This window comes from Nannospalax galili, unplaced genomic scaffold (genome assembly GCF_000622305.1).
Source record: "Nannospalax galili isolate Female #2095 unplaced genomic scaffold, S.galili_v1.0 scaffold646, whole genome shotgun sequence".
Taxonomy (NCBI): domain Eukaryota; kingdom Metazoa; phylum Chordata; class Mammalia; order Rodentia; family Spalacidae; genus Nannospalax; species Nannospalax galili.
The window spans coordinates 3,651,948-3,678,376 of NW_008355279.1; the positions used below are offsets into that span (position 1 = coordinate 3,651,948).

General features: G+C 42.8%; 1 protein-coding gene across 1 annotated transcript in view; it reads right to left on the reverse strand.

Annotated features, from left to right (window-relative positions):
* The window catches only part of Armc2 (armadillo repeat containing 2), a 123,466-nt gene that overhangs the window by 13,305 nt on the left and 83,732 nt on the right, over positions 1-26,429 (reverse strand). The window contains exons 12-13 of the mRNA XM_008852442.2: positions 23,751-23,850; positions 3,361-3,676 (exon numbers count right to left, since the gene is read on the reverse strand). Coding sequence (XP_008850664.1) covers positions 3,361-3,676; positions 23,751-23,850 — 416 coding nt within the window. The remainder of the gene's footprint in view (positions 1-3,360; positions 3,677-23,750; positions 23,851-26,429) is intronic.

Sequence of the window (26,429 nt, forward strand, 5' to 3'; positions counted from 1 at the left end):
CTTCCTGGCCTCATTTGGTGCTGTAGCCTCAGGCCCCCAAGGCCAATCACAGCAGTTTCCTTGCTTCTTTGACCAGGGCAGCAGGGACTGCCTGGGACCCCTCACACTGCTGTCCCTTCTGCCTGAGATAGTCTTCCAGTTCTCCACTTAGCTGACTGGCTGTTTAGATGCCACTTTATTGGACATACTTTCCTTAACCATCAACTCACTGTTCTCTGTCCCCTACTTTAGTGCTCTCCACAGTACAGATGATCACCTGTTGTTAGGTAGGTCTTCCAGACCTAACATGTTGGCTCCATGAGAACTTGGGATTTGATTGAGCTAAGAACAGCATCTAGCACTCAGTGGATGCTGAATAAATACTTAAAGTTCAAGCTCTGAGTTCAATTCTCAGTACTGTGAAAATAAATAAACATAAAGGCTGGGGATGTGGCTCAGTTGACTGAGTGCTTGCCTGGCATACACAAAGTTCTGGGTTTGATCCCTAGCATTGTATAAACCTAGGAATGGTAATGTGTGCCTATAATCCCAACCAGGAAGCACAGGCAGGAAGAGCAGAAGTTCAGGGTCATCCTTGGCTGTAATAGTGAGTCAGAGACTAGCCTGGGGTACATGAGCCCCTGACTCAAAAACAATAAAAAACAAAAGTAAGCAAATGCTCAATGAATATGAGAATGAGCAGATGAAAGAACCTTTGGCTTCCTACATAAGGGACCCTCACTGATGTTTGCCCCTATCTCTCATTCCACCTCTAGACTCATCCCTTGATGTTGGCCACCATTAGAGAAGAGCAGGCATGTGCAGGTAGAAGCAAGCAGGAGCCTCCTGCAGTATTTAAAAGACAATAATGCTTAGACATGTGGCAGAGAGAACACATGGAGCTGGTAAAGACACATGGGGGAATGAAGGAAGGGAAACACCCTAGATGGCCCCAGGATTCTGGCTTTCAGAATTAAGTGGGGTTTTTTTATTCATTTGTTTTTATTTTATGTGTATGAGTGTTATGCCTGTATGTAAATGCATTCATGTTGCCTGTGGAGAAGAGAAGAGGGCATTAGATCCCCTGGAACTGGAGTTATGGATGGTTGTTAGCTGCTATGTGGGCACTGGCATTCAAATCTGGGTCTTCTGCAAGAGCAGACAGCACACTTAACCTCCAAGTCATCTCTCCAACCCCACTGGGTGGTTTGCTTTATGCTTTGGATAAGTACCTCTTAAAAACCCATTTGTTAAAGCTTGGTTCCCGGGGCTGGAGAGATGGCTCAGAAATTAAGAGCACTAGCTGCTCTTCCAGAGGACCCAGGTTCCCAGCACTCACATGGTGGCTAATAACCACCTGTAACTCTAATTCCAGGGGATCTAATACCCTTTTCTTGCCTCTGTAGGCATTGCACCCACATGTGTACTTACACACATGCAGGCAAAACACTCAAACAAATAAAATAAAATTTTGGCTGGGCGTGGTGGAGCACACCTTTAATCCCAGCACTCAGGAGGCAGAGGCAGGCAGATCTCTGTGAGATCAAGGCCAGTCTGGTCTACAGATTGAGTTTCAGGCCAGCTGGGGCTACAGAGAGACCCTATCTCAAAATTAATTAATTAATAATGTTTTTAAAAGCTTGGTTCCCAGTCTTTGGTGGCCAAGAGGAGAGGTGGAGTGAAATGGTAGGAAATTACATCCCTGGGGTCTGCCCTTATAGTGGGTATGAAGACTTTGGCCTTCTTTTTTTTCTGGCCCTGGAGAGAGAGAGGAGAGACTGACTTTTCCCCATTCCAGGGGTGTCTCTCACCAAGGAAAGAACATTTAAGCACATAGTGAATAAAAAGCACTGTCTACAAGGCTGAAGATGATTCCTCTCCAGGAGCTGAATCAGCTGCCATGCTTATTTTGAATTTCTTAGCCTCCAGATATATGAGAAATAAATCATATTGTGGGGGCTGGGGAGATGGCTCAGCAGTTAAGAGCACCCCTTGTTCTTCCAGAGACCTGAATTTGGTTCCCAGAACCCACTTTGGATGGCTCATAACTGCCAGTAACTCCAGCTCTGAGAGATCTGATGCCCTCTTCTGGCCTGCATGGGCACTCATACACATGTGGCATATGCATATACAGACACACAGACACATAAGTAAAAATAAACCTCTGTTGTGGCAGATTGAACTAACATGGGGAAAAGATGGGGCATGAAAAATGGGGGACATAATTACAGGTAGCCTTAAGAATTGGAAGAAAAAGGAAATCAACCTTAGTCATGTGGATTGTTCTGGAAAAAGCTGGAATTTAATAGTCTTTGTAGTTTATTTAGCCAGTTTTGGCTCATTTGATTGATATACCTATTTTAAATTGTGATATAATTCACCAACCATAAATTTTGCCTATTTATTTATTTTATTTATTTATTTGAGGGGAGGTATACCACAGTCCACAGCACATATGTGGGAGTCACAGGGTAATTTTCAAGAGTTGGTTCTCTCTTTCCACCATGTGGACCCTAGAATGGAATTGAGGCTGTCATGCTTGAAGCACTAGTGTTTCCTGGGGAGCTGCCTCGATGCCCAAAATTCTCCCTTTTATAGTGCACAATTCAATGATTTATATTATTGTTGGTTCTTCTTTTTAAAATCTTGGTTTCATTAAGAACAGAAGAGTTTTCATTATTTGTTTTGTTTAAATATTTTATTTACTATTTTTATTTAATGTGTATGAGTGTATTGCCTGTATGTGTGTGTGTGTACCTGTGTCTTGCAATGCCCCTGGCAGTCAGAAGAGGGTATCAGATGCCCTGGAACTGGACTTACAGATGGTTGTTAACCAGAATGTGAGTGCTTGGAATCGAACCCAGGTCCTCCGCAAGAGCAGCTAGTGCTCTTAACTGTGGAACCATCTCTCCAGTCTGTTTGGGTTTTTTTGTTGGGGTTTTTTTTTTTTTTTTTTTTTTTGGTCTTTCTGAGACAGGGTCTCCCTGTAGCCCCAGCTGTCCTGGATTCACCATGGAGACCAGGCTGGCCTTGAACTCACAGAGATCCACCTGCCTCTGCCTCCCGAGTGCTGGGATTAAAGGCCCGCAGCACCACGCCCGGCCTTGTTTGGTTTTTAAACAAGGTCTCATGTATCCCAGGCTAGCCTTGAACTCCCTGCCTTTGTCTCCTCATTACTGGGATTATAGGCATGGGCACCACACATTGTATATGCAGTGCTAGGGATTGAATTCATGCTTTGTGTATGCCAGGCAAGCATTCTACCAACTGAGCCACATCTCCAGGAGGGACTTTCCTTTACACAGCTAAGGAGGTTGTTTAAAGTGAGCCAAACCCTCACCACAGCCCTCCCACATAACTGTCTAGGGTCTGTGGCCTCACCCAGTGTGCTCAGCAACAGGTCTACCACTTGCGGGTTGGAAGCCAGCACTGGGCCTATGTGAGGGTGAATGGCTACGTTGGCCAGGACACGGGTCAGTTTGACCAGCACATCCTCAGCCTCAGATGGTCTTGGAGTGGTGGGCTGCCTGGTTCCTGAGAGCCCTGGCCTTGGGGAGTGCGCATCAAGCTGGCGGAACACCTGGAAGAGTGTCAGCAAGGTTTCAATGCTCCCTCTCTCTCTGGAGAAATGTTCCCGAGCCTGGTTGTTTCTTGCTGTCAGGTTGCCAAGAATAAAAACAATACGAATGACTAAATCCTGCAACAAATGGAAGACAAAGTGTTACATGTGTGAAGGAGCTGGAACAGTCATTGGAAAGAATATAGTCATGTTTAATTTATTCACAAATTAATTAATAGAGAAATGGAACACATCTGGCTTCTACAAACTTGCACAGTACTGGGTTCCCAAGACGGGTGCAAACTGACAGACGAGATTAAAAGCAGTTGGCGCCACCGAAAGAATGAAAGCTGCCCGACGCCATGCCCAAGGTCTGTCCACTGCAGACCCTTCAACTCAAAATCTGGGTGGCCTCTTTTTTTAAAAAAAATAATAAATTCCCTAAGAATAGTTAGTTAAGAGGGTTAAATGTATGCAAATCCAAGATTTGACATGAACAGACTTAAGTATCTAAATCCTTTATTAAAAATTCACCCGTTGAAGCATTGTACTAATAAAAATCAAGTATTTTCTAATAATGGGTTGTGTTAGCACTAGGGCTTCTTGATTTCAGCACTACTGACCCTTACAGCAGGATACATCTGTTTGTCTGTCCAACACAGGGTTTCCTCATGTAGCCCATACTGAGAACCACAGTGTTACTTGGGGATAAGTGACTGCCAATTCTAGGCTTGGATGACAGCCACATGACTGACACCTTTATAACTGCTTGCTAATTTATACATGTGTTTATGCATTTTTCTGTACATAAGCCATATTTCACACTAATGTTTTTATTTACTTTTGATATGTGATATCACATATCCCACGGTGTCCTTGAACTCACTGTGTAGAGAACGTCACAGGAACTCCTGATTCTTTTGCCCCCAGCTTTTGAATGCCGGGATTATAGGCTTGTGACACCACGCCAAGTTATTTGATGCTAGGACTAGAATGCAGAGCTACATGCATGCTAGGTAAGCACTCTACCAAGTGAGATACATCACCACCTATAAAAACTTTTTTTTTTTTTTTTTTTTGTATTTTTGAAGCAGGGTCTCCCTGTAGCCCCAGCTGCCCTGGAACTCACTATGGAGACCAGGCTGGCCTGGAACTCACAGAGATCCGCCTGCCTCTGCCTCCCAAGTGCTGGGACTACAGGTGTGCGCCACCACACCCGGCTAAAAAAACATTTTTGAAACTCCATAGCTGAGATCTGGGCAGAAGAGGCTGAGGCAGGAGGACTGCTATGAATTCAAGGTCAGTGTGGTAAATTACAGGAAGCCTTGGCTGTAAAGTGATACCCTCCAAAGTGTCCCTCCAAACCAAAACCAAAAACCAAAAAAAAGAAAAGAAAAAGAAAGGAAACAAATTAAGAAAAAATACTAAGCAGAGCACACTTTTAAATTAAAGATACAAAAGTAATTACAGCTCCACTGGGCACGGTGTTGCATGCCTGTAATCCCAGAACTCTAGAGGTGAAGGCAGGAGGACCCAGAGTTGAGGTTGTCCTCTACTATAAAACAAGTTTGCGGCAATCCTGGGCTACATGAGACCCAGTCTCAAACAAACCAATAATTGTTTTCTTAACTTGACAACAGTATACAGAAGGGTTAAGATGAAGCTTATTACTCCAGGGTGATAAATGGGTAAATGAGGTCACCTAGGAGGAGATGATAAAGGCATGCTTGCTGAGGGTCACAGCTGGGCTGGGTGTGATATTTAATATGCCAGGCATTGAGCCTTTTTACAGTGGGTGCTGCAGAAACTGTGCAAGACACCATGACTGGTAAAATAGAACAGGACTCGAACCCAGGATTTTCCAGACCCTGGGGTCCTCTCACATAGAGTGTCATTGGCTCCTCTCCTCTGCCCTACTGGCTTGCAGACAGCTAAGGATTTATGCTACCAGAGGGATTTCCACCATCCTGACTCTGTTGCTCAGATTAGTAGTTACAGCAGCTTTAAGGAGACAAGGCCAAGGGCTGGGCACATTTTTATCAAGGTACAGAGGACTAGGTGGACCCCAAGGTCCAGGGCAGGGGGTTGGGTGTGACAAAGAGTCAGGGGAGGATGAAGGGCAAAGGGCACCACTTTATTTGCATAAGAAAACTCTGCCAATGCCAACTTGTTCCTTCTTGTTCTTGAAAAAGAAATTTCCCTGGCACTGGCAGAGAAGCAGTGGGGCTGCCGCTGGTGCAGCTGTGAGCCATTTGGCAACATGAAGATGAGGCTGAGCCTACAGGACGGTGAGAACTGGAACCTATCCAGGAGAGGGTTCATTTTCAGAGACAGTGCAACTCACAGTGCTCCCCAAGCACAGCAGTCATCCAATTAGGAGAACCTGCTCCTGCTTCACCCCTGGAAAGAAAACATTAGTACCCAGATAATGCTCAGATGGGGGTAGGACTGGAGCATACGCACATAAACTCACATGAAACAAGCATTCTAAAGCGCTTACAATCTACTTGACAAGACCAGGCTAATCCACGTGGAGAAATAGCGAAGACTAAAATGGCTAAGCAGGCCAGGTGTGGTCACACATGCTTTAATCCCAGCACTCAGGAGCCTGGTCTACATAGTAAGTTTCAGGCCAGCTGGGGCTACAAGAAAGACCATATCTCAAAAGCCACACACACACACACACACACACAAAATGGCTAAGCAAAGAGCTAGACAGCAAAGGCGATGATGAATTCTAGCTCAAGAGCCACAGGAGGCCCAGCATCTCTAGGCCTCTAGTAACTTATTTGGAAAATGAGGAAACACTATCATGAGACTGAATGAGGGAGACACAGGCAAAGCACTGGGCCTCTTTCATATTATCAACAAAATCTTAACTAATAGCATCCAGCTATGAGACAGACTCAACAGTGTTAGTACAGAAAAGAGAATGATCAAAGCTTGGTATTGTGGCATATACCTAGAATCCTGGCACTCAGGAGCACTGTGAGTTCAAAGCCAAGGCCAGTCTGGGAAATAGTGAGACCTTTTTGAAAACAAGCAAGCAAGCAAAAAAGGGAGATGCCAGTGAACAGCAGACAGACGAGCAGAATTATCACAAATGAATTTGAGATCAATCTTGAAATGCCATGTAACATTGACTGTGTGTAGTTGACTGTGTAGCTGGATGTGTGGACAGGGTTTGGGTGTCTTTAAAAGCTCTCTGAGATCTCATGGAACCTGGGGTCATCTTATGTCTTTGGCCACTTGAATTCCCCAAAGAGCAGAAGTCTACGGGCCTTAAATCTACCATAAGCACATGATTTGATCGCAATTATCTAATTGCGTTTCACAGAAAACCAGAGATTGCTTCACACAGACCCTGACTGCAAAGGCTCTGGGCTCTGGAGGAAGGGACCTGATGAGACAACATCTCCTCCACCCAGACCAGGCCCAACAGAAAAGCAGTTTGTTAACAAGGACAGAGGGGATTTCCAAGAAGTAAGCTCCTTGATAGAAAATTCTTTCTATTTTCTAAGCCAATGATGGTGAGCCAAATTTTTGCAGAAACTTTGATGTGTTTTCTGAGTAGACACACTACAAGTTTGACTTTTGAAAAACATAATAAGGACGGAAGCAGTAGTTTCAGCAACCAACCCCCGCCAGGACTCAAGCAGCTCCAGCACCATTCGAAGGATGCACATGAACCAAGCCACTAAAAATGATAACTTCCATCTCTGTCATTTCAACAAAGCTGTTCACAGCTTTAACCCAGATGGCAACCCCCTCCCCAACTTCATAGCAGTTGTGCTGACATTGTTTGCCACACTGCTCCTAGAGTAGTGTTTTCCCATTCCTACAAAAGCACGTGAAATAAGGCAGGAAAGACATTGTGGTGATTTCAACTGCCATCTTAATTTAATGAACAACTTCTTCTTTGTCTTACTAAATCATTATCAGGACTAACCAATATATCCTCCAAATGTCACTGCTGCTTTTGTTGTTGATGTTGTTGTTTGGTTAGTTTTGTTTTGTTTTTGAAACAGGGTCTCATAGGGCGTGATGGCGCACACCTTTAATCCCAGCACTGGAGAGGCAGAGGCAGGTGGATCTCTGTGAGTTCCAGGCCACCTGGGGCTACAGAGAGACCCTGAATCCAAAAGTCCAAAAGGAAAAAAAAGTGAAACAGGAACTTGCTATGTGGACCAGGCTAGCCTTGAACTCAGAGATCCACCTGCTTCTGTTTCCCAAGTACCATGATTAAAGGTGTATGTCGCCATGCCCGGCTGTACTGCTGTGTTTTGAAGAATGTTCCACTGTTTTCTTTTTATTCTTCATTCCTTCTGCCTCTCCCTGAGCTCCTCTGACCCAGTACCTCCCCTACCACTGCCCATCTGCCAGGAGCATTTAAAGTAGAGGCCTTGCTGCAGGTCAAAGCAGGTTTTCTTAGCCATCACCATCATACAAACTTCAGATTACCCCCACCGCCCTCACACGTGGTCTCATCTGGGAAGACGACTATTTCTAAAAATCCCCCAGGCCCTTGCCACATCTAAATTTTTTTGAACCTAACTTCTCTGTGGGTCCTAATTTGGCATACAAAGATTAGTTTCAAGTAGAGAAGAGTATCTAAGCTGTAGGGAGGGAAGAGTTAACACTGCCACAATGCCTCTCTCCCTGCCTTCAGATGGAAAAAAGGAGGGGGTGGTTCCTGGCAGCAGCAGTGCCAACTGAAGGATGGCATGCAAGACCAACAAATGGGGGGACAGGTGGCGCCATTCGCAGAGCCCAGCTCCCACCAACTGCCGTCCTCACTGTTTCTGTCCTTTGGCTGAGGCATCTTTCCTTTCCACCTTTCTCAAATATGTTTTCTGTGGATCGAGGGAGTACAAAATAAACCAAAATAGAAGCAGTCTCCCTGGCAGTGGGTTCCATGCCCAGACTTGCCTGGCTCACCTGCCATCCAGAAGCAAGAGGCTGAGTAAGAGCCTTTGCAAGGTCATGGTCTCACTGCAGTGATCTGGACTCACTTTTCTGACTGTAAAGTCTCTCCCCACTTCATTGCCAGCCCAAGTTTGTGTTGGAGTAAAACTATGGAGAGGTTACCTGCTGTTGTCCAGCCCAATCCACCTCAAGTCTATAAGGTATCTCTTAGCTACAGAAAGAGCTGTAAAAAATAAACTAAGAACAAAAATCACCTGTTTGCTGAACCAACAATTCCATATGAGAAAATAGTTCCATCGACATACAGTTTTCCTTTACTGTATTTTTTCACAATATCTGAGAACCATGCAGAAATCAATCCTCCACTTCTATATTTTTATTAAATTAACACAATGTTGTATATTCATACCATAATTAATGTGATTTTGAAATAGCAAATCAAAGATGAATCAGGAGAGTTTTTTCTCCCCTACAGAAGGCAATCTAGTATAACCAGTTCATACTGACTTCCTAATTTTGCTTAAGACAGAAATGGCCTAACAACAGCTACAGCCAACCAGAGCACAGATAAACAGGTCCATCCACTGTACAAGGTCTGACCTCCATCAAGCATGCCAGATACTGTTTCCTTGGAGTGGCATGTCATGCCCTAATAAGCATGCACTTTGCTTAGACTTTATGGGCTCCACAAGCTTGTAAATAAAATTACTTTAACTGGAACAAAACAAGGAACAAGACAGTGTTAAACAGAATGGTCTCTGTCACGTTCCAACAACAATAGCAGTTGTAACAGCAGCAGCTGTTACATGTTACTTTCCCTGTGAGAGATAGTGGCCTAAAGCCAACAAGAGATTTCATCCCTACTGAGATATGGAAACTGAGGCTTCAAGAGACTCTACAGGTGAAGGACAAGGTGAGGCCTACATAACCACTTCTGAGCATACAGTTGCTTTCCCAAAGCTATCATCGGCTTACCACCCCATTCCAGTCACCTTCATCTCCCAATTCCCCAGCCCTGGGGCATCTTTGATTTTTCCAACCAACCATTCATCAAGCCCCCTCCACTCTGCCGACTCAAGCTGACTCCCTTCTTTCCCTAGTGAAAGGAGTCCCTGATGGACTGCAGGAGACCCTGTACCACTCCTCCCTTTTGGGAGTACACAGCAATCACACCATCCCTCTGGTCAAAAACATCTCACTGTGGAAGCCAGCACCAGTACACCATCTGCCCTGAGAGACCACTGCTGCTTTACCTCATGCCGCTCCCCACACAGGCAGCCAAACTGAGCAAGCTCCTCCTGACTCCCACACCCTCCCCCATGGCACCCTAAAATAGCTCCTGTGCATGACACAGAGCACAGGCAACGACTGATGTCAAGCTGTCATGGAAGGAATAAGCTATGTTCCATAGACTCCTCAGACTATTCCTACCAAGCAGAGGAAAACATTTTAGAAAGATCTTTTAAAATGGGTTAAACCTAAATGGGGTATAAATGGACTGAAAATTTGAAACTCCCATGCCCTTTACCCGAAAATTAATCAAAATGCCCTGTTTAAACTCTGAATTTTCCAGCACCTTAGAGTTGAATCGGGATCTGTAATTTGCATTATTTATCAAACACCCTGCCTTTAAATACAACCTAAACATAATGTGAGCTTACAGGTGGCTTGAAGAACAAATAAATGTTACCAAAGATAGGCTACCAACTACTATGAAAATGCTAATTAAGTCACAGGCACTGAAGGTGGGTCAACAGTTGAGGGAGTATGCATAAAACCAATCTGAGATCCTGCAGACTCAACCAAGGACCTAAGCAGATCATTTTAAAACCAGATGATACTTAGTTCCTGTCTTCATTCATCCATTCTATCAGCAATTATTTATCGAGCACCCACTTTCTGCCTCTGAATGTGTCTGTCACTCAGAAGTACCAGGGCAGTGGTAGAATTTTACTGTGTTGGGTTCTTTTTAAAGCCACAGACAAAAGCAGGCATTTGAGTTCGGTGCTGAATGGGGGACGAGCTGGTTCCACAAGGACAAAGCAGCAGGAGCTGGAAAGAATGAGCAAACTCAGGCTGACTGTGCCACCCGCTCCATCAGAGGCACAGAGCAAGGTCAAGACTGAAAGAGAAGCAGCAAGCTCCGTCCTGGGAATGTGCCTACCACGAGGCCGGGAAGACGAGAGGCTGGGAAGATGGCCACTGACCTACAGGGCCGCCTGCCAAGGAGGAAGACAGCCGGCAGGAGTCAAGTCGCCATACTGGGAAAAAGTGGAGGCATCTTGCTAATCAATCCCCCAGGCAGCCAAAGGGGATGGAGGGCAAAGGGATGATGTGCTACTTCTGGGCCGCTAAGGTTGCAGTAGAAACACAGAACTAGAAAAATGGTGGGGGTGGGGGCTTGCTTTCAGCCCATATATCCAGCGACTCCATGTCTTTTTTTCCACACCACCAAGCCTAAACCATCCAAATCTGTGCTACCGTGGTGACTGGCTGGAGAGACGCTTGCCCTAGAAGTCTAAACAGAACTACATGGAAGGAGAGGGGCGTGACTTTAAAAAACAGCATAAACAAGAATGGGTCTGGCAATTCTCAGCTCTCAGGATAATTCTGCATCTGGAAGCTGTTTTAAAACAAAATAAACCAAAACAAAAAAGCAAGAAATTCACCTAGATTACCTAAGAGTAGAGAGGCCTAAAGAGATGGCAGATCAATGGAGACAGGATGGAAATACACATAAAGGTTGTTCTCTTTGAACCATGTGTGAACTTTGCAAAATACTGCCACCCTTATATAAGTCTTATTTCTGGAATTTTACCAGATCTCTTGCCCGGTAGATATTTACAGAAGAAATGGGGAAAATCCCTTCATGTTCTTCCAAAAAACAAGCCCACACGTATTTTGCTGAGCTGCTAAATGTAGCAGCCCTGACGTCAGAGGCACCTCTGAAGGCAGCTCTGCTTCCCAGCCGATAGCAACCCTGCTCACGCCTTCATTATTAAGCCCATCTGTTTGCACGTTTGGTTTGTACCAAATGTAGTTTACACCACAAAGCAGACAATATGTGCATATTTCTTAACCGAGATTTGTCATTAAATTGGATTTTGGTCAGCAGTCTTATCTAACTCTAAAGTTAACTTTGAATTGAACTGATAACACTGTTTCTGCCACAATTTTGTGCACATAGGGACCCAAGCTCCAAGCTGTGTCACAGAGCGTGGACAAATTACACAGATAAAAGTCAAAGTTTTCCTTGCTGTCCCCATGGAAGTACATTATGTGAGCAGAGGGGAGAGCATTTGTTAAAACTGTTGAACCAGAACTCCCTGGCTATCTACCACAACCATCACATGCAGATAGAGCCCACTGTCACCTAGGGCTTCATTCAAAGACGAGGTGTCAATAGGACTAATGTATTACTTTCAAATGTGTCTGTTGCAGACTTCCAAAGCTTATGTGTGGATATATGCTGTGCTATCACAAAAGAGGAAATCTAATGAAATGCTGGATTATTTTAATAATGAAACTGCTTGTTTAACTTAACAAATCAGTAACTGGAGGCTTGTCTAGTGAGCTGTAGTCCACATGCCCTCTGTTGGGCAAGCAGTTGGTTCTGAGGGTCCCAAAAGCCCTGTGCTCATCCCTCCTAAGTTACACTGATGCTGGGTGCTTGCTAAGGATCGTCCCAGGACAACTTGTTTTGACAAAAGTCTGGCAGAGAAAATTGGGAAAAGACTCTTATCCTTTTTCCCTAGCTAAGAAACTGTCTCTCTAGCTGGGGTATAGCTCAGTGGTAGAGCACTTGTTCAGCATCCACAAAACTGAGCACACAGAAAAACAAACAGATTAGAAACTATCTGTCAGTTGCCAGTAAAAAGGACAAGAAGCAAATGTAACCCCCGACCCCAAGCAATTTCCAGGGAAGCTCAATGGAGCACCCAGACAGTCCCCATTGCTCCCTACCTTGATGCGAGGAACCCTATGGCAGGCTGATCTGAGTGACCATTTGAAAATCTCTGGAGGTTTTGTGCAAACCTTACTGCAGTCCATATTGGAAAACGTGTTTTAAGGAACCACCTTAATAATTTATACCACAGGTTCTCCAAACTGCTGCTGATTTCAATCCTGTGTGGAACTTAGTACAAAATAGGCTCTTGGGTCCCATCTGAATCAGAATCTCCCAGGGTGGGTCTAGAACCTGCATTTTCAAAGCTCCTTGGAGATTCTGATAAGCCAAGTGTGGAGCCACAGATTTAAATCAAGAAATGACTGGGCATCTCTCAGGTTTAACACCCATCATCTATTTTTATAGTATTGCTTTGCAAAATTATACAAATTCACATTTCTAGTAATTCTTACAGCACAGATGTGTAGGAAATAAAAGTGAAATCCAACTACCCCCTCACTAATTTTAAGTATATTCAGAAAGGCCTGCTCTGTATACTGAAATCAGACTTTACCTTGCTGAGATAAAGAATGTAGAATAGGAAGATCTCTTGCTTTTGGTACTTTCTCATATAATTTCTCTTTTTTCCTTTAGCGAAAACAACAGCAGATGGGAAGGAAATATTTTACGTCTCCCAACAGCAGTCAGGGTTCTAAACAGGATTTCCCCCCTGATGTACTGTGGAAGTGACTGGCCGCAACTTCCTGTGCAGGCCCTACCCTCCTGATAAGATCACTTTCAGAGGTGTGTGTAGGTGACATTTTATTTGTCAGTATAAAACTTTTTCTTTCTTGTTTTTAGGCTTTAGGGTTTCACTGTTGCCCAGGCTGGTATCTAACTCATGATCCTCCTGCCTCAGCTGCCTCAGTTTCTCAAGGGCTAGGACTTACAGGTGTGTATCACCACATCTAGATTTTTTTATTTTTATTTATTTATATTTATTTTAGATTTCTGATTATATAGTCTTCAAAAACACAAGAGGTAGATACTTGTAATCCTAGCATTCTGGAGACTGAGGCAGGAAGATTGAATGTTCAAGGCCATCTTAGGTTACACAGTGGGTTCCACACCAGCCTCCCAGGCTGGTGGTTTGTGATGCTCAGCAAAACATGAGAATTTAGGGACCATCTTCATTTATACTTGGCTTTGCCCCATTAATGTTTCTTACTATTTAAAGCTTTTGACTTAGCATTCTTTTTAAAAAATATTTTTATTTATTATTCATTTATTTAATGTATATGAATGTTATGCCTGTATGTGTGTTAGTGCACCCAGGTAGTGCAGTGCATACCCTTGGAGGACAGAAGAGGGCGTTGGATGCCCTGGAACTGGAATTATGGATGTTAGCAGCCATGTGGATGCTGGAATTTGAACCCAGGTCCTCTGCAAGAGTAGTGAGTGCTCTTAACTGCTGAGCCATCTCTCCAGCCCCTGATTTAGCATTCTTATCTTATAACGACAACTTCATATAGATGTCATTTTAATAATCATATTGTATTTAGGTATCTATTCATATTTTATATAAAGAAACTTCTTGTTCAGTTACATGACTGTTCATTTGACTTCATTGTATAGTGTATAGATAATATGCCACAGTAAAGGTCAAACCACAATTTTAATCAAATGCTAGACTCATTTGGGGTCCTTGTAAAGAAATGCAATTTCTAGAGCTCTTTGAAGGTTGATTATGTAAGTTCCTTGGAAACAGCACACACACACAACACACACATACAGAGCACGCGTGCTCACGAGAGAGAGAGAGAGAGAGAGAGAAAGAGAGAGAGAGAGAGAGAGAGAGAACTGCTGACTCAACACTTGTCCCCACTCTCCAGAGGCGACACTTCAGAGGCCACACTGACCTCTCAGAGCAAGGGAAGGCACAGCAGAATATTCCTGATTGCTAATCACTTGCTGATAGCTGTGTACATGAAGAGACTACTAATCTTTCAAAGTGTATTTCTGCAACCCAAGTTAATTTTGCAGGAACGTTTCCTGTAGCTGAAAAGAAAATAATCATAGGAAGTGGTCATTTTAAGCAAGTTGCTAGAAGGCTAAAGTATGTTTTGAAGATCAGTATACCTGATGTCCAGGTAAATCTCAGGGGTAGCAAACTGCAAATCAATACACTCATATCAGAATATGGTATGGGTTTTCTGGAAATTATTTTTATTTCTAAGGGGAAAAATAGTTTTCAGTTGGTCCCCTGGGTCAAGGCAACTATGAGGCTGTGCTGTGCTGGTCTGAAGTAATTCAAAACACATCATTTCTGTTTTTCCATTATTTATGGTGGCCCACCAATGTGAAAAGTATAGGAAAAGTCTGTGTTAACTCCTTCTTCATCTCAGGAAGAGGAAAGTAAATATTTAAAGAAGTACTTGAGTATTAGAAAAAATAACATTTTGCAGACTCCAAACTCATTCTTTCCACACTGTAGAACCTCCTGTGCATGTCCCCAGTCAGTCTGTGTCCCCTGGGAGCTCACAGTGGTGGGTGAGGCAGCTGCACCAGTGATAACCATAACTATTGGGTGTGCCACAAAAGACTTGTTACAAAGACATGGGATTTTTGGTTTGAGGAAGTAGTTGAGACACATAATTACTTTCTTGTAGCCTGAACTCTTTCCCTGATCTTTCATAAATTTTGTTTTTGAGAAAAATATAAATTAGGCATTTTTCTTACTAGAGGAAAAGTGATGGATCAAAACTGTAACATTTAAGTCTTTAAAAGTCAGAATAAAGGGTACTATTTTTAGTTAAAAATCTCTTTTTTTTTTTTGTCTTATTGAGACGTGGTCTCCCTGTAGCCCCAGCTGGCCTAGAACTCACTATGTAGACCGGGCTGGCCTTGAACTCACAGAGATCCACCTGCCTCTGCCTCCCAAGTGCTGGGATTAAAGGTATGAGCCACCACACCTGGCAAAAATATAACTCTTCTTAAGATAAAATTAACAATTAGAAAATTATTTCTTTAGGTTAGGTGTGGTGGAGCACGCCAATAATCCTAGCATTTTAGCGGTGGAGGCAGAAGGATCAGAAGTTCAAAGTTACCCTGGCTACCTAGCAAGTTGAAGGCCAGCCTGAGCTACATGAGGCCTTATCTTAAACCCTGCCCCCCAATTATTTATCTTACTAATGTGGGAGTTAATATGAAAATAAAAGTGATTCTAGGAGCAACTGAAGAACTGAGAACTTATTAAAATAAGGTTTGAGGGGCTAAAGAGATAGCTTAGTTGTTAAGAACACTTAATGCTCTTCCAGAGGACCGGAGTTGAGTTCCCAGAGCCCATGTGGCAGCTAACAACTGTCTGTACCTCCAGTTCCAGGGGATCCAAAGCCCTTTTCTGACCTCCATGAGCATTTCACAACATAGGTACACTTACTTATGTGAAGGCAAAAATGTCATACACATAAAATAAAAATAAGTAAATAATGGGGCTGGAGAAATGGCTCAGTGGTTAAGACCACTGACTGCTCTTGCAGAGGACCCAGGTTCGATTCCCAGCAACCACATGGCGGCTACAAACCTTAACTCCAGTTCCAGGGGATCTGACACCCTCTTCTGACCTCCATAGGCATTACACAACATGGGTACATCTACCTACATGCAGACATTGTACACATAAAATAAAAATAATAAAATGTTTAAAATTTTTTAAAATAACAATTTAAAATAATGCTAGAGCCAGACATGGTGGTACACACCTGTAGCCCTAACACTTGGAAAGTGAAGGCAAGAGGAACAGGTGTTCAAGGCCATCCTTGTTTACATAGCAAGTTCAAGGCCAGCCTGGGCTACATGAGACCCTATCTTAAACATGTAAACAAAAAATCAAAATGACCTGGGCTTGGTGGTGTACTCCTTTAATCCCAGCACTCTGGAGGCAGAGGCAGGTGGATCTCTGTGAGTTCAAGACCAGCCTACAGTAAGTTGTAGGTCAGCCAAGGCTACATAGTGAGACCCTGTCTCAGACAAAACAAAGAAAACACGCATATTAAAATAAAATTTCTAGGTTAGATACACCAGGCTAATAGCTTAGATGGTAATAACTTTTGAAGTGATCCTGTACACCATTCAGACATCTACTATTTAATGAGTAACTTCATAATGTCTGGGTTCTAACCAAATAGTCAACAGCAAATTCAAACACTGATATGCTCTCCTAGAGACTGAGGCCATTGTCAGGCCATTAACCAAAACCCATTGTGACTTTGTCAGGACATGCATTATCCTACTCACACCTTATTGCTAAGTTTTGGGTACTTTTTCCTTTTCTGAGGTAAAGAGTTTATTCATGACACAATACACAAGTGGCAAACTGTGGCATATCACAGACTTACACTTTAACTCTTTGAATGTTCCTATCTTTGGCTTAAAGGAGGGAATGAAAGGAAAGCCACATCATTCTTAGACAGCGGAAGTGGAGATGGTGGTGGAGGTTGTTAGGTTTGCGGGCTTTAGTGCCATCTTCACGGGGAGGTTCAGGGCTCTGCTGTTTCAAGCTGATTCTAGAACATGAGGTGGGAGCACACACAGCACCACTCCTGGGCTCCTACTAGTCACGCATTGGCTATCTCCACCACAGGCACAGCAGGGCCTTCTCAGTGGCCCTTGATTCCTTGCTGGACAGCAGTTCAGTGTCTTGCTGTCCTTGCTCTTGAATGCAGACCCAATTCTCAACGTGTCCACTTTGCTTCAAGAGAACACAACTCTAATGTGAATCTTGCCACTGGTCCCCTTGCCCTTCATGGAGTTGTACAGATGAACAGCAATATAGGGGTTCATTCTGAACACACTGGACCAGGTTCGGGAGAGCATTTCAAGTCTCCTCTACCTCCCTCTCAATGCTCTTCAGTGTGTGGTAAGGGCTGTAGCTCTTTCTCTTTCAGGTATCTTCTAGAGTTGGCACATGCTCCATGTGGTCATGATGCTGGTCCACCTGACATCCTTGCTTCCTTTCCTCTTCATTCCTGGGAGTCCTGGTCTATCCATTCATAGCCAGTGCCAGAGTCACCCTCTGGTCTTCTGCCCTTTGCAAGGGCAGCCATCAGCTTGCCGAAGTGACCCGATGTGTTAGAAATAGCCTTCTCTCAAAAAGACCCCCCCCAAAAGAAATATCCTTCTCAGATCAGTCTTGTAGACTCTGTCAACTACTTGCAGCTCTTAGTTGGTTCTTGAGCAGATGATCTCGATGAGGGAGTCCTCTTTGACTCTCAGCTCCTTCATGGAGGCTTTAACTTGGATGCATCATCTTGATACAGTGTCTTCAACAGGTCCCAAATCAGCATCTCCAAGTAGCCAATAAGGCTGACTTTTGTGCTGATGGGAATTCCTTTATGGACCTCTCTGCTAGGGAAAGGCAACATCCTATCTCTGTGCATTGCTGGCTTAGGCAAAATGTCAACAGTGGTGATCCTATCCACACCTTTGGTCCTGACAGTGATTTCCATGTTCACAGCATCCTGCTTAGCATTTGGTCTAGTCTGTTTCTCCACTGCAGTGACAAAACTCTGACTAATACCAACTTGGATAAGGGTTTATTTGGCTTACATCTCCTGGGTCACAGTTCATCAGGGAGTCCAAGTTAGGAACTCAGGACAGAAACCTGGAGGCAAGAGCTGAAGTACAGGCCATGGAGGATTGCTGCTTACCGGCTTGCTCTCCTGGCCCCTGCTCAACCTGCTTGTATACTACACAGGCCCATGTGCCCAGGGGCACATAACTCAATAATCAAGATGCCCCACAGACATGGTCACAGGCCAGTCCAATGGAGGAAATTCCCCAATTGAGGGTCCCTCAACCCAGGTGTGTCAAGTTGACACTAAAGCTATCCAGCACAGCATTAAAGTTGATGTAGGCTTTAATTGACCCTTAGGCACTTGGGGGTGCAAAGTGATCACCCTCCAAGCTGAGCTTGTACAAAAGTTTATAGACAGCAGACATTTGGAAAAAGCTGGGCTGGCTACTGTGCATACAGACAACCATGCTGAGCCCAGCTTTTCTTAATAATAACAAAGTGATTAAGATCCTAGGTGGCAGATTGCTTGACTTCTTGGCTCTGGGTTGACCAACTGAGTAATTATGAGGGACAGATTAACTGGGCTTGAGCGACCTCTCAGAGCAGCGGTCCTGAAAAGTCATACCTTGAGGTAAAAATTAGCTTTGGAAAATGAGAGGTCGCCAGAAAAATGTTATCAGTGAGACTACGTTAGGTTGACTATGAAACGTGCCCCACAGGCTGGTGTTATGAATGCTTGATCTTTAGCTGCTGCTCTATTTTGGGAGACTGGGACAACTTGGGACCTAGCTGGAGGAAGTAGGTCACTAGGGGTAGTCCTTGGAGGTATCTTGTCTATGGCCCCTTCCTGTCTTCTGTCTGGTTCCTAGTGACCCTGATGTGAACTGCTTTGCTCTCCCCAAACTTCTCTTCCAGGGTGGAATGACACCTCTGAAACCAGAAGCCGAAAACCAGCTTTCGGCCTTTAAGTTGTTTATGTTCTGAATTCTGTCACAGCACTGAGAAAAGTAACTAATGTGGAAGAATCATTTATTCTTTTCCCAGTTTTTGTTTGAGATTTGAATTTTTTGCTTGTTTGTTTGGTTTGAGACAGATTTCACATACCCCAGACTGGCCTTGAATTTCTCATTCCCCTGCCTTTACCATCAAAGTACTGAGACTACAGGTGTGTACTGCACTGCCAAGTTCATTTCAGAGTTTTAAAACCACTTTTACTAAGCTAGATTAGGACAGTCCTCTGCTAATTGCTAGCAGATGATTGTGAAAGGACAAATAAAGACCGCCAAAAGGCAGACGTAGCAACCGAGAAAAATCTATAGACAGCACAGGCATTTAAAAAAACACCCACAGACAGGCAGTGATTCAAGTGTCATTGAGAACAGGTGAAAATATTTTAAACATCCAAAGTGGAAAGGAAATGGGTAATATATGTGAGCATGATTTTCACCACAATAATTAAATTGGTGATTAAAGGAATAAATTATGCGTTTCTTTGATTTTTTTTAACAAGGTCTTCCTCTTTGAAAGTTAAAATATTTTTAAGAGGAACACAAAGTTATATGATGAATCGACAGAGGCATGTGGCTTTTAAACACCAATTCTGCTTTACAAATGACTATTAGTCTAATATAAAAAGCAGCCTACGAAAAAGTGTATTCAATTTTATGTTGTTAAATGTTGGGATATGGACTAAAGAGATGGCTCAGTGGCTAAAAGCATTGGCTGCTCTTGCAGAGGACCCAGGTTCAGTTCCCAGCACTCACATGACAGTTACCAACCATCCACAACTCTAATTCCAGGGGATTTGATGCCCTCTTCTGTCCTCTGTGGGCATTACACAACACAGGTGCACTTATATACATGCAGGCAAACACTCATACACATAAAAATAAAAATAAATAAATGTTAGGACATTTAATTCTTTAAACCAGAATAAGTGTACTCTGAACCACACTGACATCTCAAGTCCCTAAGTCCCTCATGCTAGGATTTGGGTCTATTAAAGAGGATCATCATCCAAACTACAATTAGAGACAACACAGTGTCCACCAGCAGCGCCCTACAATAGAGCTGTTGGTCCTCAATGTATTTTCCTCACTTTAAAAAAATTGTAAAACATAACTTGAAACCAGATGGCTAAGCAGAAGTGTTTTCCTTTACTCTCATTTGAAAATTCTTTTCATTTCGTGCATCTGTGGTATGTGTGTGCATGTTCAGATGTGTGCAGGTGGGCATGCACAACATGTAGAGGCCAGAGACTGTTATCAGGTGTCCTCCATTGCTCTTCACTTTATACACTGAGGCAGGGTCTCTCACTTGAACCCAAAGCTGGCCACTTTGACTAGTCTAGTGAGCTTGCCTGGGGATCTCCTCTCTCTGCCTCCCAAGCACTACAGATGGGATTACAGATGGGCTGCCACACCCACAAGCTTTTATGAAGAGTGCTGGAGATCTGAACTCCAGTCCTCATACAAGTGCTTTAGCTGATGAGCCATCTCAGCAGCCTCTGAAAATTCTAACACAAGGCAAAAAGAGCTCTTCTTCAGCTAAGTTACCTAGGTCCCAAGACCAAACCTCTGAAGCAAAAAGAGCAATGATAGCACAGTAAATTATAATTAAAAACCATAGTAGTCAATTACAAAATACAATGTATAAATCTTTTAGTAGTAATATCTAAAAGATTTCTTTACAAGCTATAATAAACTTTTTTTTTTCTCAAAAAAGAAAATCCAGAAGCTTGGGAAATGGCTCAGTGGGTAAAGTGCTTGCTGTACGAGAATGAGGACTCCACTTCAGATCACCAGCACCCGCCTAAAAAGCTGGGTGAGGCTGTGCACACTTGTAATCCCAGCACTGAAAACGTGGAAACTGGAGGATCATGGGGGCTTGCAGCCAGTCAGCCTAGCCAATCAATGAGCTTCAGGCTCAATGAAAGACAGTGTTTCAAAAAATAAGGTGACAGTGATAGAGGAAGACATCCAACATTGACCTCTGGTTTACAGGCATATACATGGGAGTGCATCCCAACACAAACACACACACACACACACACACACACACACACACACACACTCACCCCCCCACATACACACAAGGAAAAAGAAAGGAAAAAAAAATCCAGAACAGGAGTAGCTAGGTTTATCCTTGGGTTAATTCATCTGTCCAAAGATTACAGTTCTAATAATATGTAATAAAATCTAAATTAATAAATGTTGAATAGACAAGGGAACAGTACATTGTAAATACTTTAATATAGATTAATCAAATTTATTCATTGTCTGACATTAGAAATTCTCATGCCTTGAAGTCTTAAAGTGTATAATTTATAGAAAATAGTGGCTAGAGAGATGGCTCAGTGGTTAAGAGCACAGGCTGCTCTAGCAGAAAACCTGGGTTCAAATCCCCACACCCACATGATGGCTAACTGTCCATAACTCCAGTTTCAGGAGGATCCAACACCCTCTTCTGTCCTCTTTGGGCACTGTATGACATGGGTACACTCACATACTTGCAGGCATAAGAACACTCATACATATAAAATAAAAATTAATTAATTAATAAAAACAGAAAACATAAATGTGAAGGCATTTGTGGTTCAATGCTAAGAGTAAAACTCAAGGGCAGTGCTGCACACCGAGGAGGTGCACACCTGTCCTAGCAGTTGGGGAGGCTGAGACAGGAAGATCTGAATTCCAGGCCAGCCTGGGTTAAAAAGCAAGCCCCTGTCTGTTTCTGTCTCTGCCTCCTCCCTCCCATGTCTCTCTCACACAAATAATTGAAGTGAATATTTGTAGGTTAGTTTTTAATAAATTTACCAAGGAATAGTACCTTTATGCAAGGTTTTATACTTTTTAAAATGCAAAAATGGCGTATGAGTACAGAAATGCTCTATCTGCTAGATAACTAAAAATATAATAAACTAGTACAACTTTTGTGATTTTTATGAATTTTTTATGTGTATGGAGTGTGTCACCTGCTTGTGTGAAAGTGCACCTGTGTCGTGTAATGCCCAAGGAGGTCAGAAAAGGGTGTCAGATCCCCTGGAACTGGAGTTTTGGAGAGTTGTTAGCTGCCATGTGGGTGCTGGGAATCAAACCTAGGTCCTCTGCAAGAGCAGTCAATACTCTTAACTGCTGAGCCATAAATAAACTTCAGCCCCATAATTTTTTTTCATAAATAAATTTAAAAAAAATAATTCACCATATTCAAAATAAATACATACTGAGCTCATGTATAAAATGTCTCACTTTATTCACTTATGAAAGTGAATAAAAGCAGGCTACATTTATTAAATATTCAAAACATTAATATTTGTACTTAGCATTAAAAAGCATCAACTTTATTTAAAAAGAACTCATTTATGAGGTTTGTTTTAAGACAGAGTGTCATATTCCCTAGGTTGGGCTCTAACTAGCCTCATCCCACCACTTTCCAAGTACTGGGATTACAGGTGTGTGCCACTACACCTGTCTGAGTTCTTTTATTAAAAATAACTAAAAATCCAGTGAGCTGGCTCAGTAGATAAAGGCAGTTCCTGTCAAGCTTGATGCTCTGAGTTTAATCCCTGGGTCTCACATGGTGAAAGGAGAGACCTGACTCCTACAAGTTGTCCTTCACACACACTAAATAAATAAATAAATGCAATTTTTTTAAAAATTAAAAGAAGCAGACATGGTGGTGTGCGCCTTTAATCCCAGCACTCAGGAGGCAGAAGCAGGCAGATCTCTGCAAGATCAAGGCTAGCCTGGTTTACATAGTGAGTTTCAGTCCTGCTGAGGCTACATGGAAACCCTGTCTCATAAAGACCAAAAGAAGAAGAAGTAGGAGGAGGAGGAGGGGAAGGAGGAAGAGGAGGAAAAGGAGGAGGAAGAGGAGGAAGAGGAGGAGGAGGAAGAGGATGAGGAAGAGGAAGAGGAGGAGAAAGAGGAGGAAGAGGAGGAGGAGGAGGAGGAGGAGGAAGAAACCAAGTACACATTTTTGTCCTGATCCAGTAAAGCTATATTATTTCATTTAAACACTTTATCTTGGGGGTTGGAGAGATGGCTCAGCAGTTAAGAGCATTTGCTGCTCTTGCAGCGGACCCAGGTTCAGTTCCATGCACCCATATCAGGCAGCTCCCAACTATCCATAACTCCAGTACCAGGGGATCCATCCAATGGCCTTTTCTGGCCTCCCACGGGCACCTGCACACACATAAACATACATACACTCAGGCACACACACACACACACATACATATACAAAAAATAAGTAAATAAATCTTTAAGTACTTTATCTTGAAATTTCATCTTCTAAAATACAACAGGATCAAAGAATTAGTGAATTTAAGGGCCAGAAAAACCTTCAAGGTACATCCAGTGTAGGGGATCCCAAGCTTCTGCCTGCATCAGGAGGCCACATGATTCTTGTTAAAATGCACATGGACACGCCTCACTCTGTCCATCTGATTTCATAGGACTGGGATGGAGTCTACTGCAGCTCTGACTGAAATAACCAGTGAACCTCACCTCACCCCAGGGTGACTCATGCACAGGTGGTCCATAAGTCCCTAAGTGCAGGAAAGGCACTCCTGCAGACCATCCCCTTCCTAATCAGGAATCCTCTCAGGATGCCCATAACCCATGGAGGTATTTTCTACCTCAGATTTCTCTCTCTTCAACCCCTGCAGGTACTTCACTACCTCTTGGGGCCCTCCATTATAGAACTAATGGATGCTTCTGATGGGAAATGATGCATTGCAAACACAAGTTCATTCAACATGGGCTTCCACAAATATATCAGTGAAAAGACACTGAGGACACTGAAGAAGGAAAGGCATGACTCACCTGTTTCTTCTGGTATTTGTTAAGTAGTTTCAAAAACAAGGCATAACATCTGGAATAGCTGGCCAAGGCCGCACAGCAGTCACGGTAAGAGGTTAGTTTGCTGCAGAAAATACCAAATGAGAAAATAAGAATAAACTATTTTTCTTTAAAATTTAAGTACCATAGCATCACTTTAAATGCAGAGCTTGTCAGTTCATGAAAAGCAGCCTAGAAATGTTCCACAGCCTAGTCCAGAGAAAATGCAAGGAGGCTTGCTGTCTGCTCTAGGTTCAAGGGGATGGAGCAGGGAAGTTTTAAAAAGTCTTTAATGGGGCCAGAGATTTAGCTCAATGGCAGAACATTTGTCTAACAAGCAGGAGGCCCTCAATTTGGTCTCCAGAAAGGAGCAGAAATCTCAAGATGGTAGCATATCTATAGGGTGTGAGTTTCCACTTCTCCATGTGGCTCAGAAGCAGAAGCTCAGAAATTTGTGCAAGTATCTGACTGGGCAACCAAGAATCCCCTTGAACCCCATCAGAAGCAATGTAAAGCTGCTATAATTAACACAGCACTGGTAGTGTTACATCAGGAAAAATAGACCTTAGTTCAAGTGGCACTGAAAAGGTTCACACTTTCTAAAGCAAAAATGCAAAACCCAGAGGCAATAAAACCCATGTGCAGAAGACACTTGTAAATTTCTTATTAATTGGTCAACATGTAAAATTACCAATATTTTTCAGATTTAACTATGTACCAGGCCATAAGTAAGTCTCAGTACATCGTCACAGCAGTGGTATCTTTCAGACCACAATCTCTGGTCAGAGTGCAGCAGGGCATGATTGGTGCTCACCTATAATGCCAGCATACAGGATCTGAGAAGGGAGGGACCCTTGGGCCTGGGAACTTGAGAGTAACTGGGGCAACACAGGAAGACCACCAGATCAAAGGACCCTTATGCGTGTGAGTGGGAAAGAAAGGAGGGAGGACATTTAAATTAAAATCCAATTTAGAAGGTACATTTTAACCTTTTGGGTTTTTTTATTACACTAATTTATTTAGTTGTGTGTGTGTGTGTGTGTGTGTGTGTTCCATGGCATACATGTGGAAGTCAGAGAACAACTTTTGGGAGCTAGTTTTCTCCTTCCACCATGTGGATCTTAGAAATTAAACTCAGGTCGTCAGGCTTGGCAATAAGAGCCTTTACTTGTTGAGCCATCTTGCCAACCTTATTTTATTGTATTTTATTTTTTGAGACAGAGTTTCATGTAGCCCAGGCTGATCTCAAATTCACTATGTAACTGAGGATGACCCTGAATTCCTGATTCTTTTGCCTCCATCTCTCAAGTGCTGGGATTATAGACATGTGCCACCATGCCTGATTTTAAAGCCATTAATGTATTTTTCAATATGCTTTTAGAAATTTTAAATTATGTAACATATTTCAAAGAAATTCAGAAACAGAAAATTTAAAAATACATCTGAATAATAACAAAAATACTACAAATCAAATATTGTAAGATGCAGTTAAGGCATTATTCAGAGGAAAATTTAGAACCTGAAGGAGAAAAAAAATGAAAGGAGATGAATTTCTAACTGAAACAGAATCAAAACATAACATCTTCACAGAGAGTGGAGGAGGGGCTGATAAGGGTTAGAGTAAAAAGGTAGAAAGCACGCGGAGTAGAGAAGTACAGGTATTAGTTCTTTGCAAAAACTAAGAAGATCAGCAAACCTTTGGCACTGATCAAGAAAAAAAGCCATAAATAATCAAAACTAAGAATGAAAAGAAGTATTAACAAGAGGTCATATAATACAGGAGTAAAATGTGTGACTTCTAGAGCCAGAATATCATATGGCTTGAATTGCAGCTCTATGGCCTACTAATTGCCTATTAGGAAAACTACTACATTTCTCTGGGCCTCCATTTCTTCATATGTCAGATGAGGATAACAGTAATGGTGTCTATCTTATCAGTATTTGGAAGGTACTGAGAATACATCCCAGCACATAAGTACAAGTTTTTGTCAAATAAATAAAACTATATAATTAGTGATGTACCATAGATGAAAACAGATGCATTTTTAGATTTTCTAAATTTCTTTGTAAGAGAACATTTGGAATATTGATTGGTTGATAATTGATTGAGGTACTAGGACTGAACCTAGGGCCTTGCACATGCCAGGCAAGCATTCTGTCACAGAGTTAGAGCTATAGCGCCAACTGTATTTATTTATTTTAGAGACAAGATCTTACTATGTAGCCCAAGGCTGGCCTCAAACTCTTGATCTTCCTGCCTTAGCCTCCCAAGAGTTGGGATGGAACTGTTTAATGGTGTTTGAAAATTAAAAAAAAAAAAGAACAAATTCTTAAAAAAGTAGAATAAAGTAGAATTTTAAAAATGCTAGATATATAATCATTTAAAAAACGAATTAACTAGGCATAGTGCCATACCCCAGTAGTCTTGGCTGCTTGGGAGGCAGAGCAGGAGGATCACTTGAGCTCAATAGTTTGGGTTGGGACTAGTCTTGGCAATACAGTGAGACTCCCTTAAAAAAAGAATAAGAGTCGGGCGTGGTGGTGCACGCCTTTAATCCCAGCACTTGGGAGGCAGAGGCAGGCAGATCTCTGTGAGATCAAGCCCAGCCTGGTGTCTACATAGTGAGTTCCAGGACAGCTGGGGCTACAGGGAGACCCTGTCTC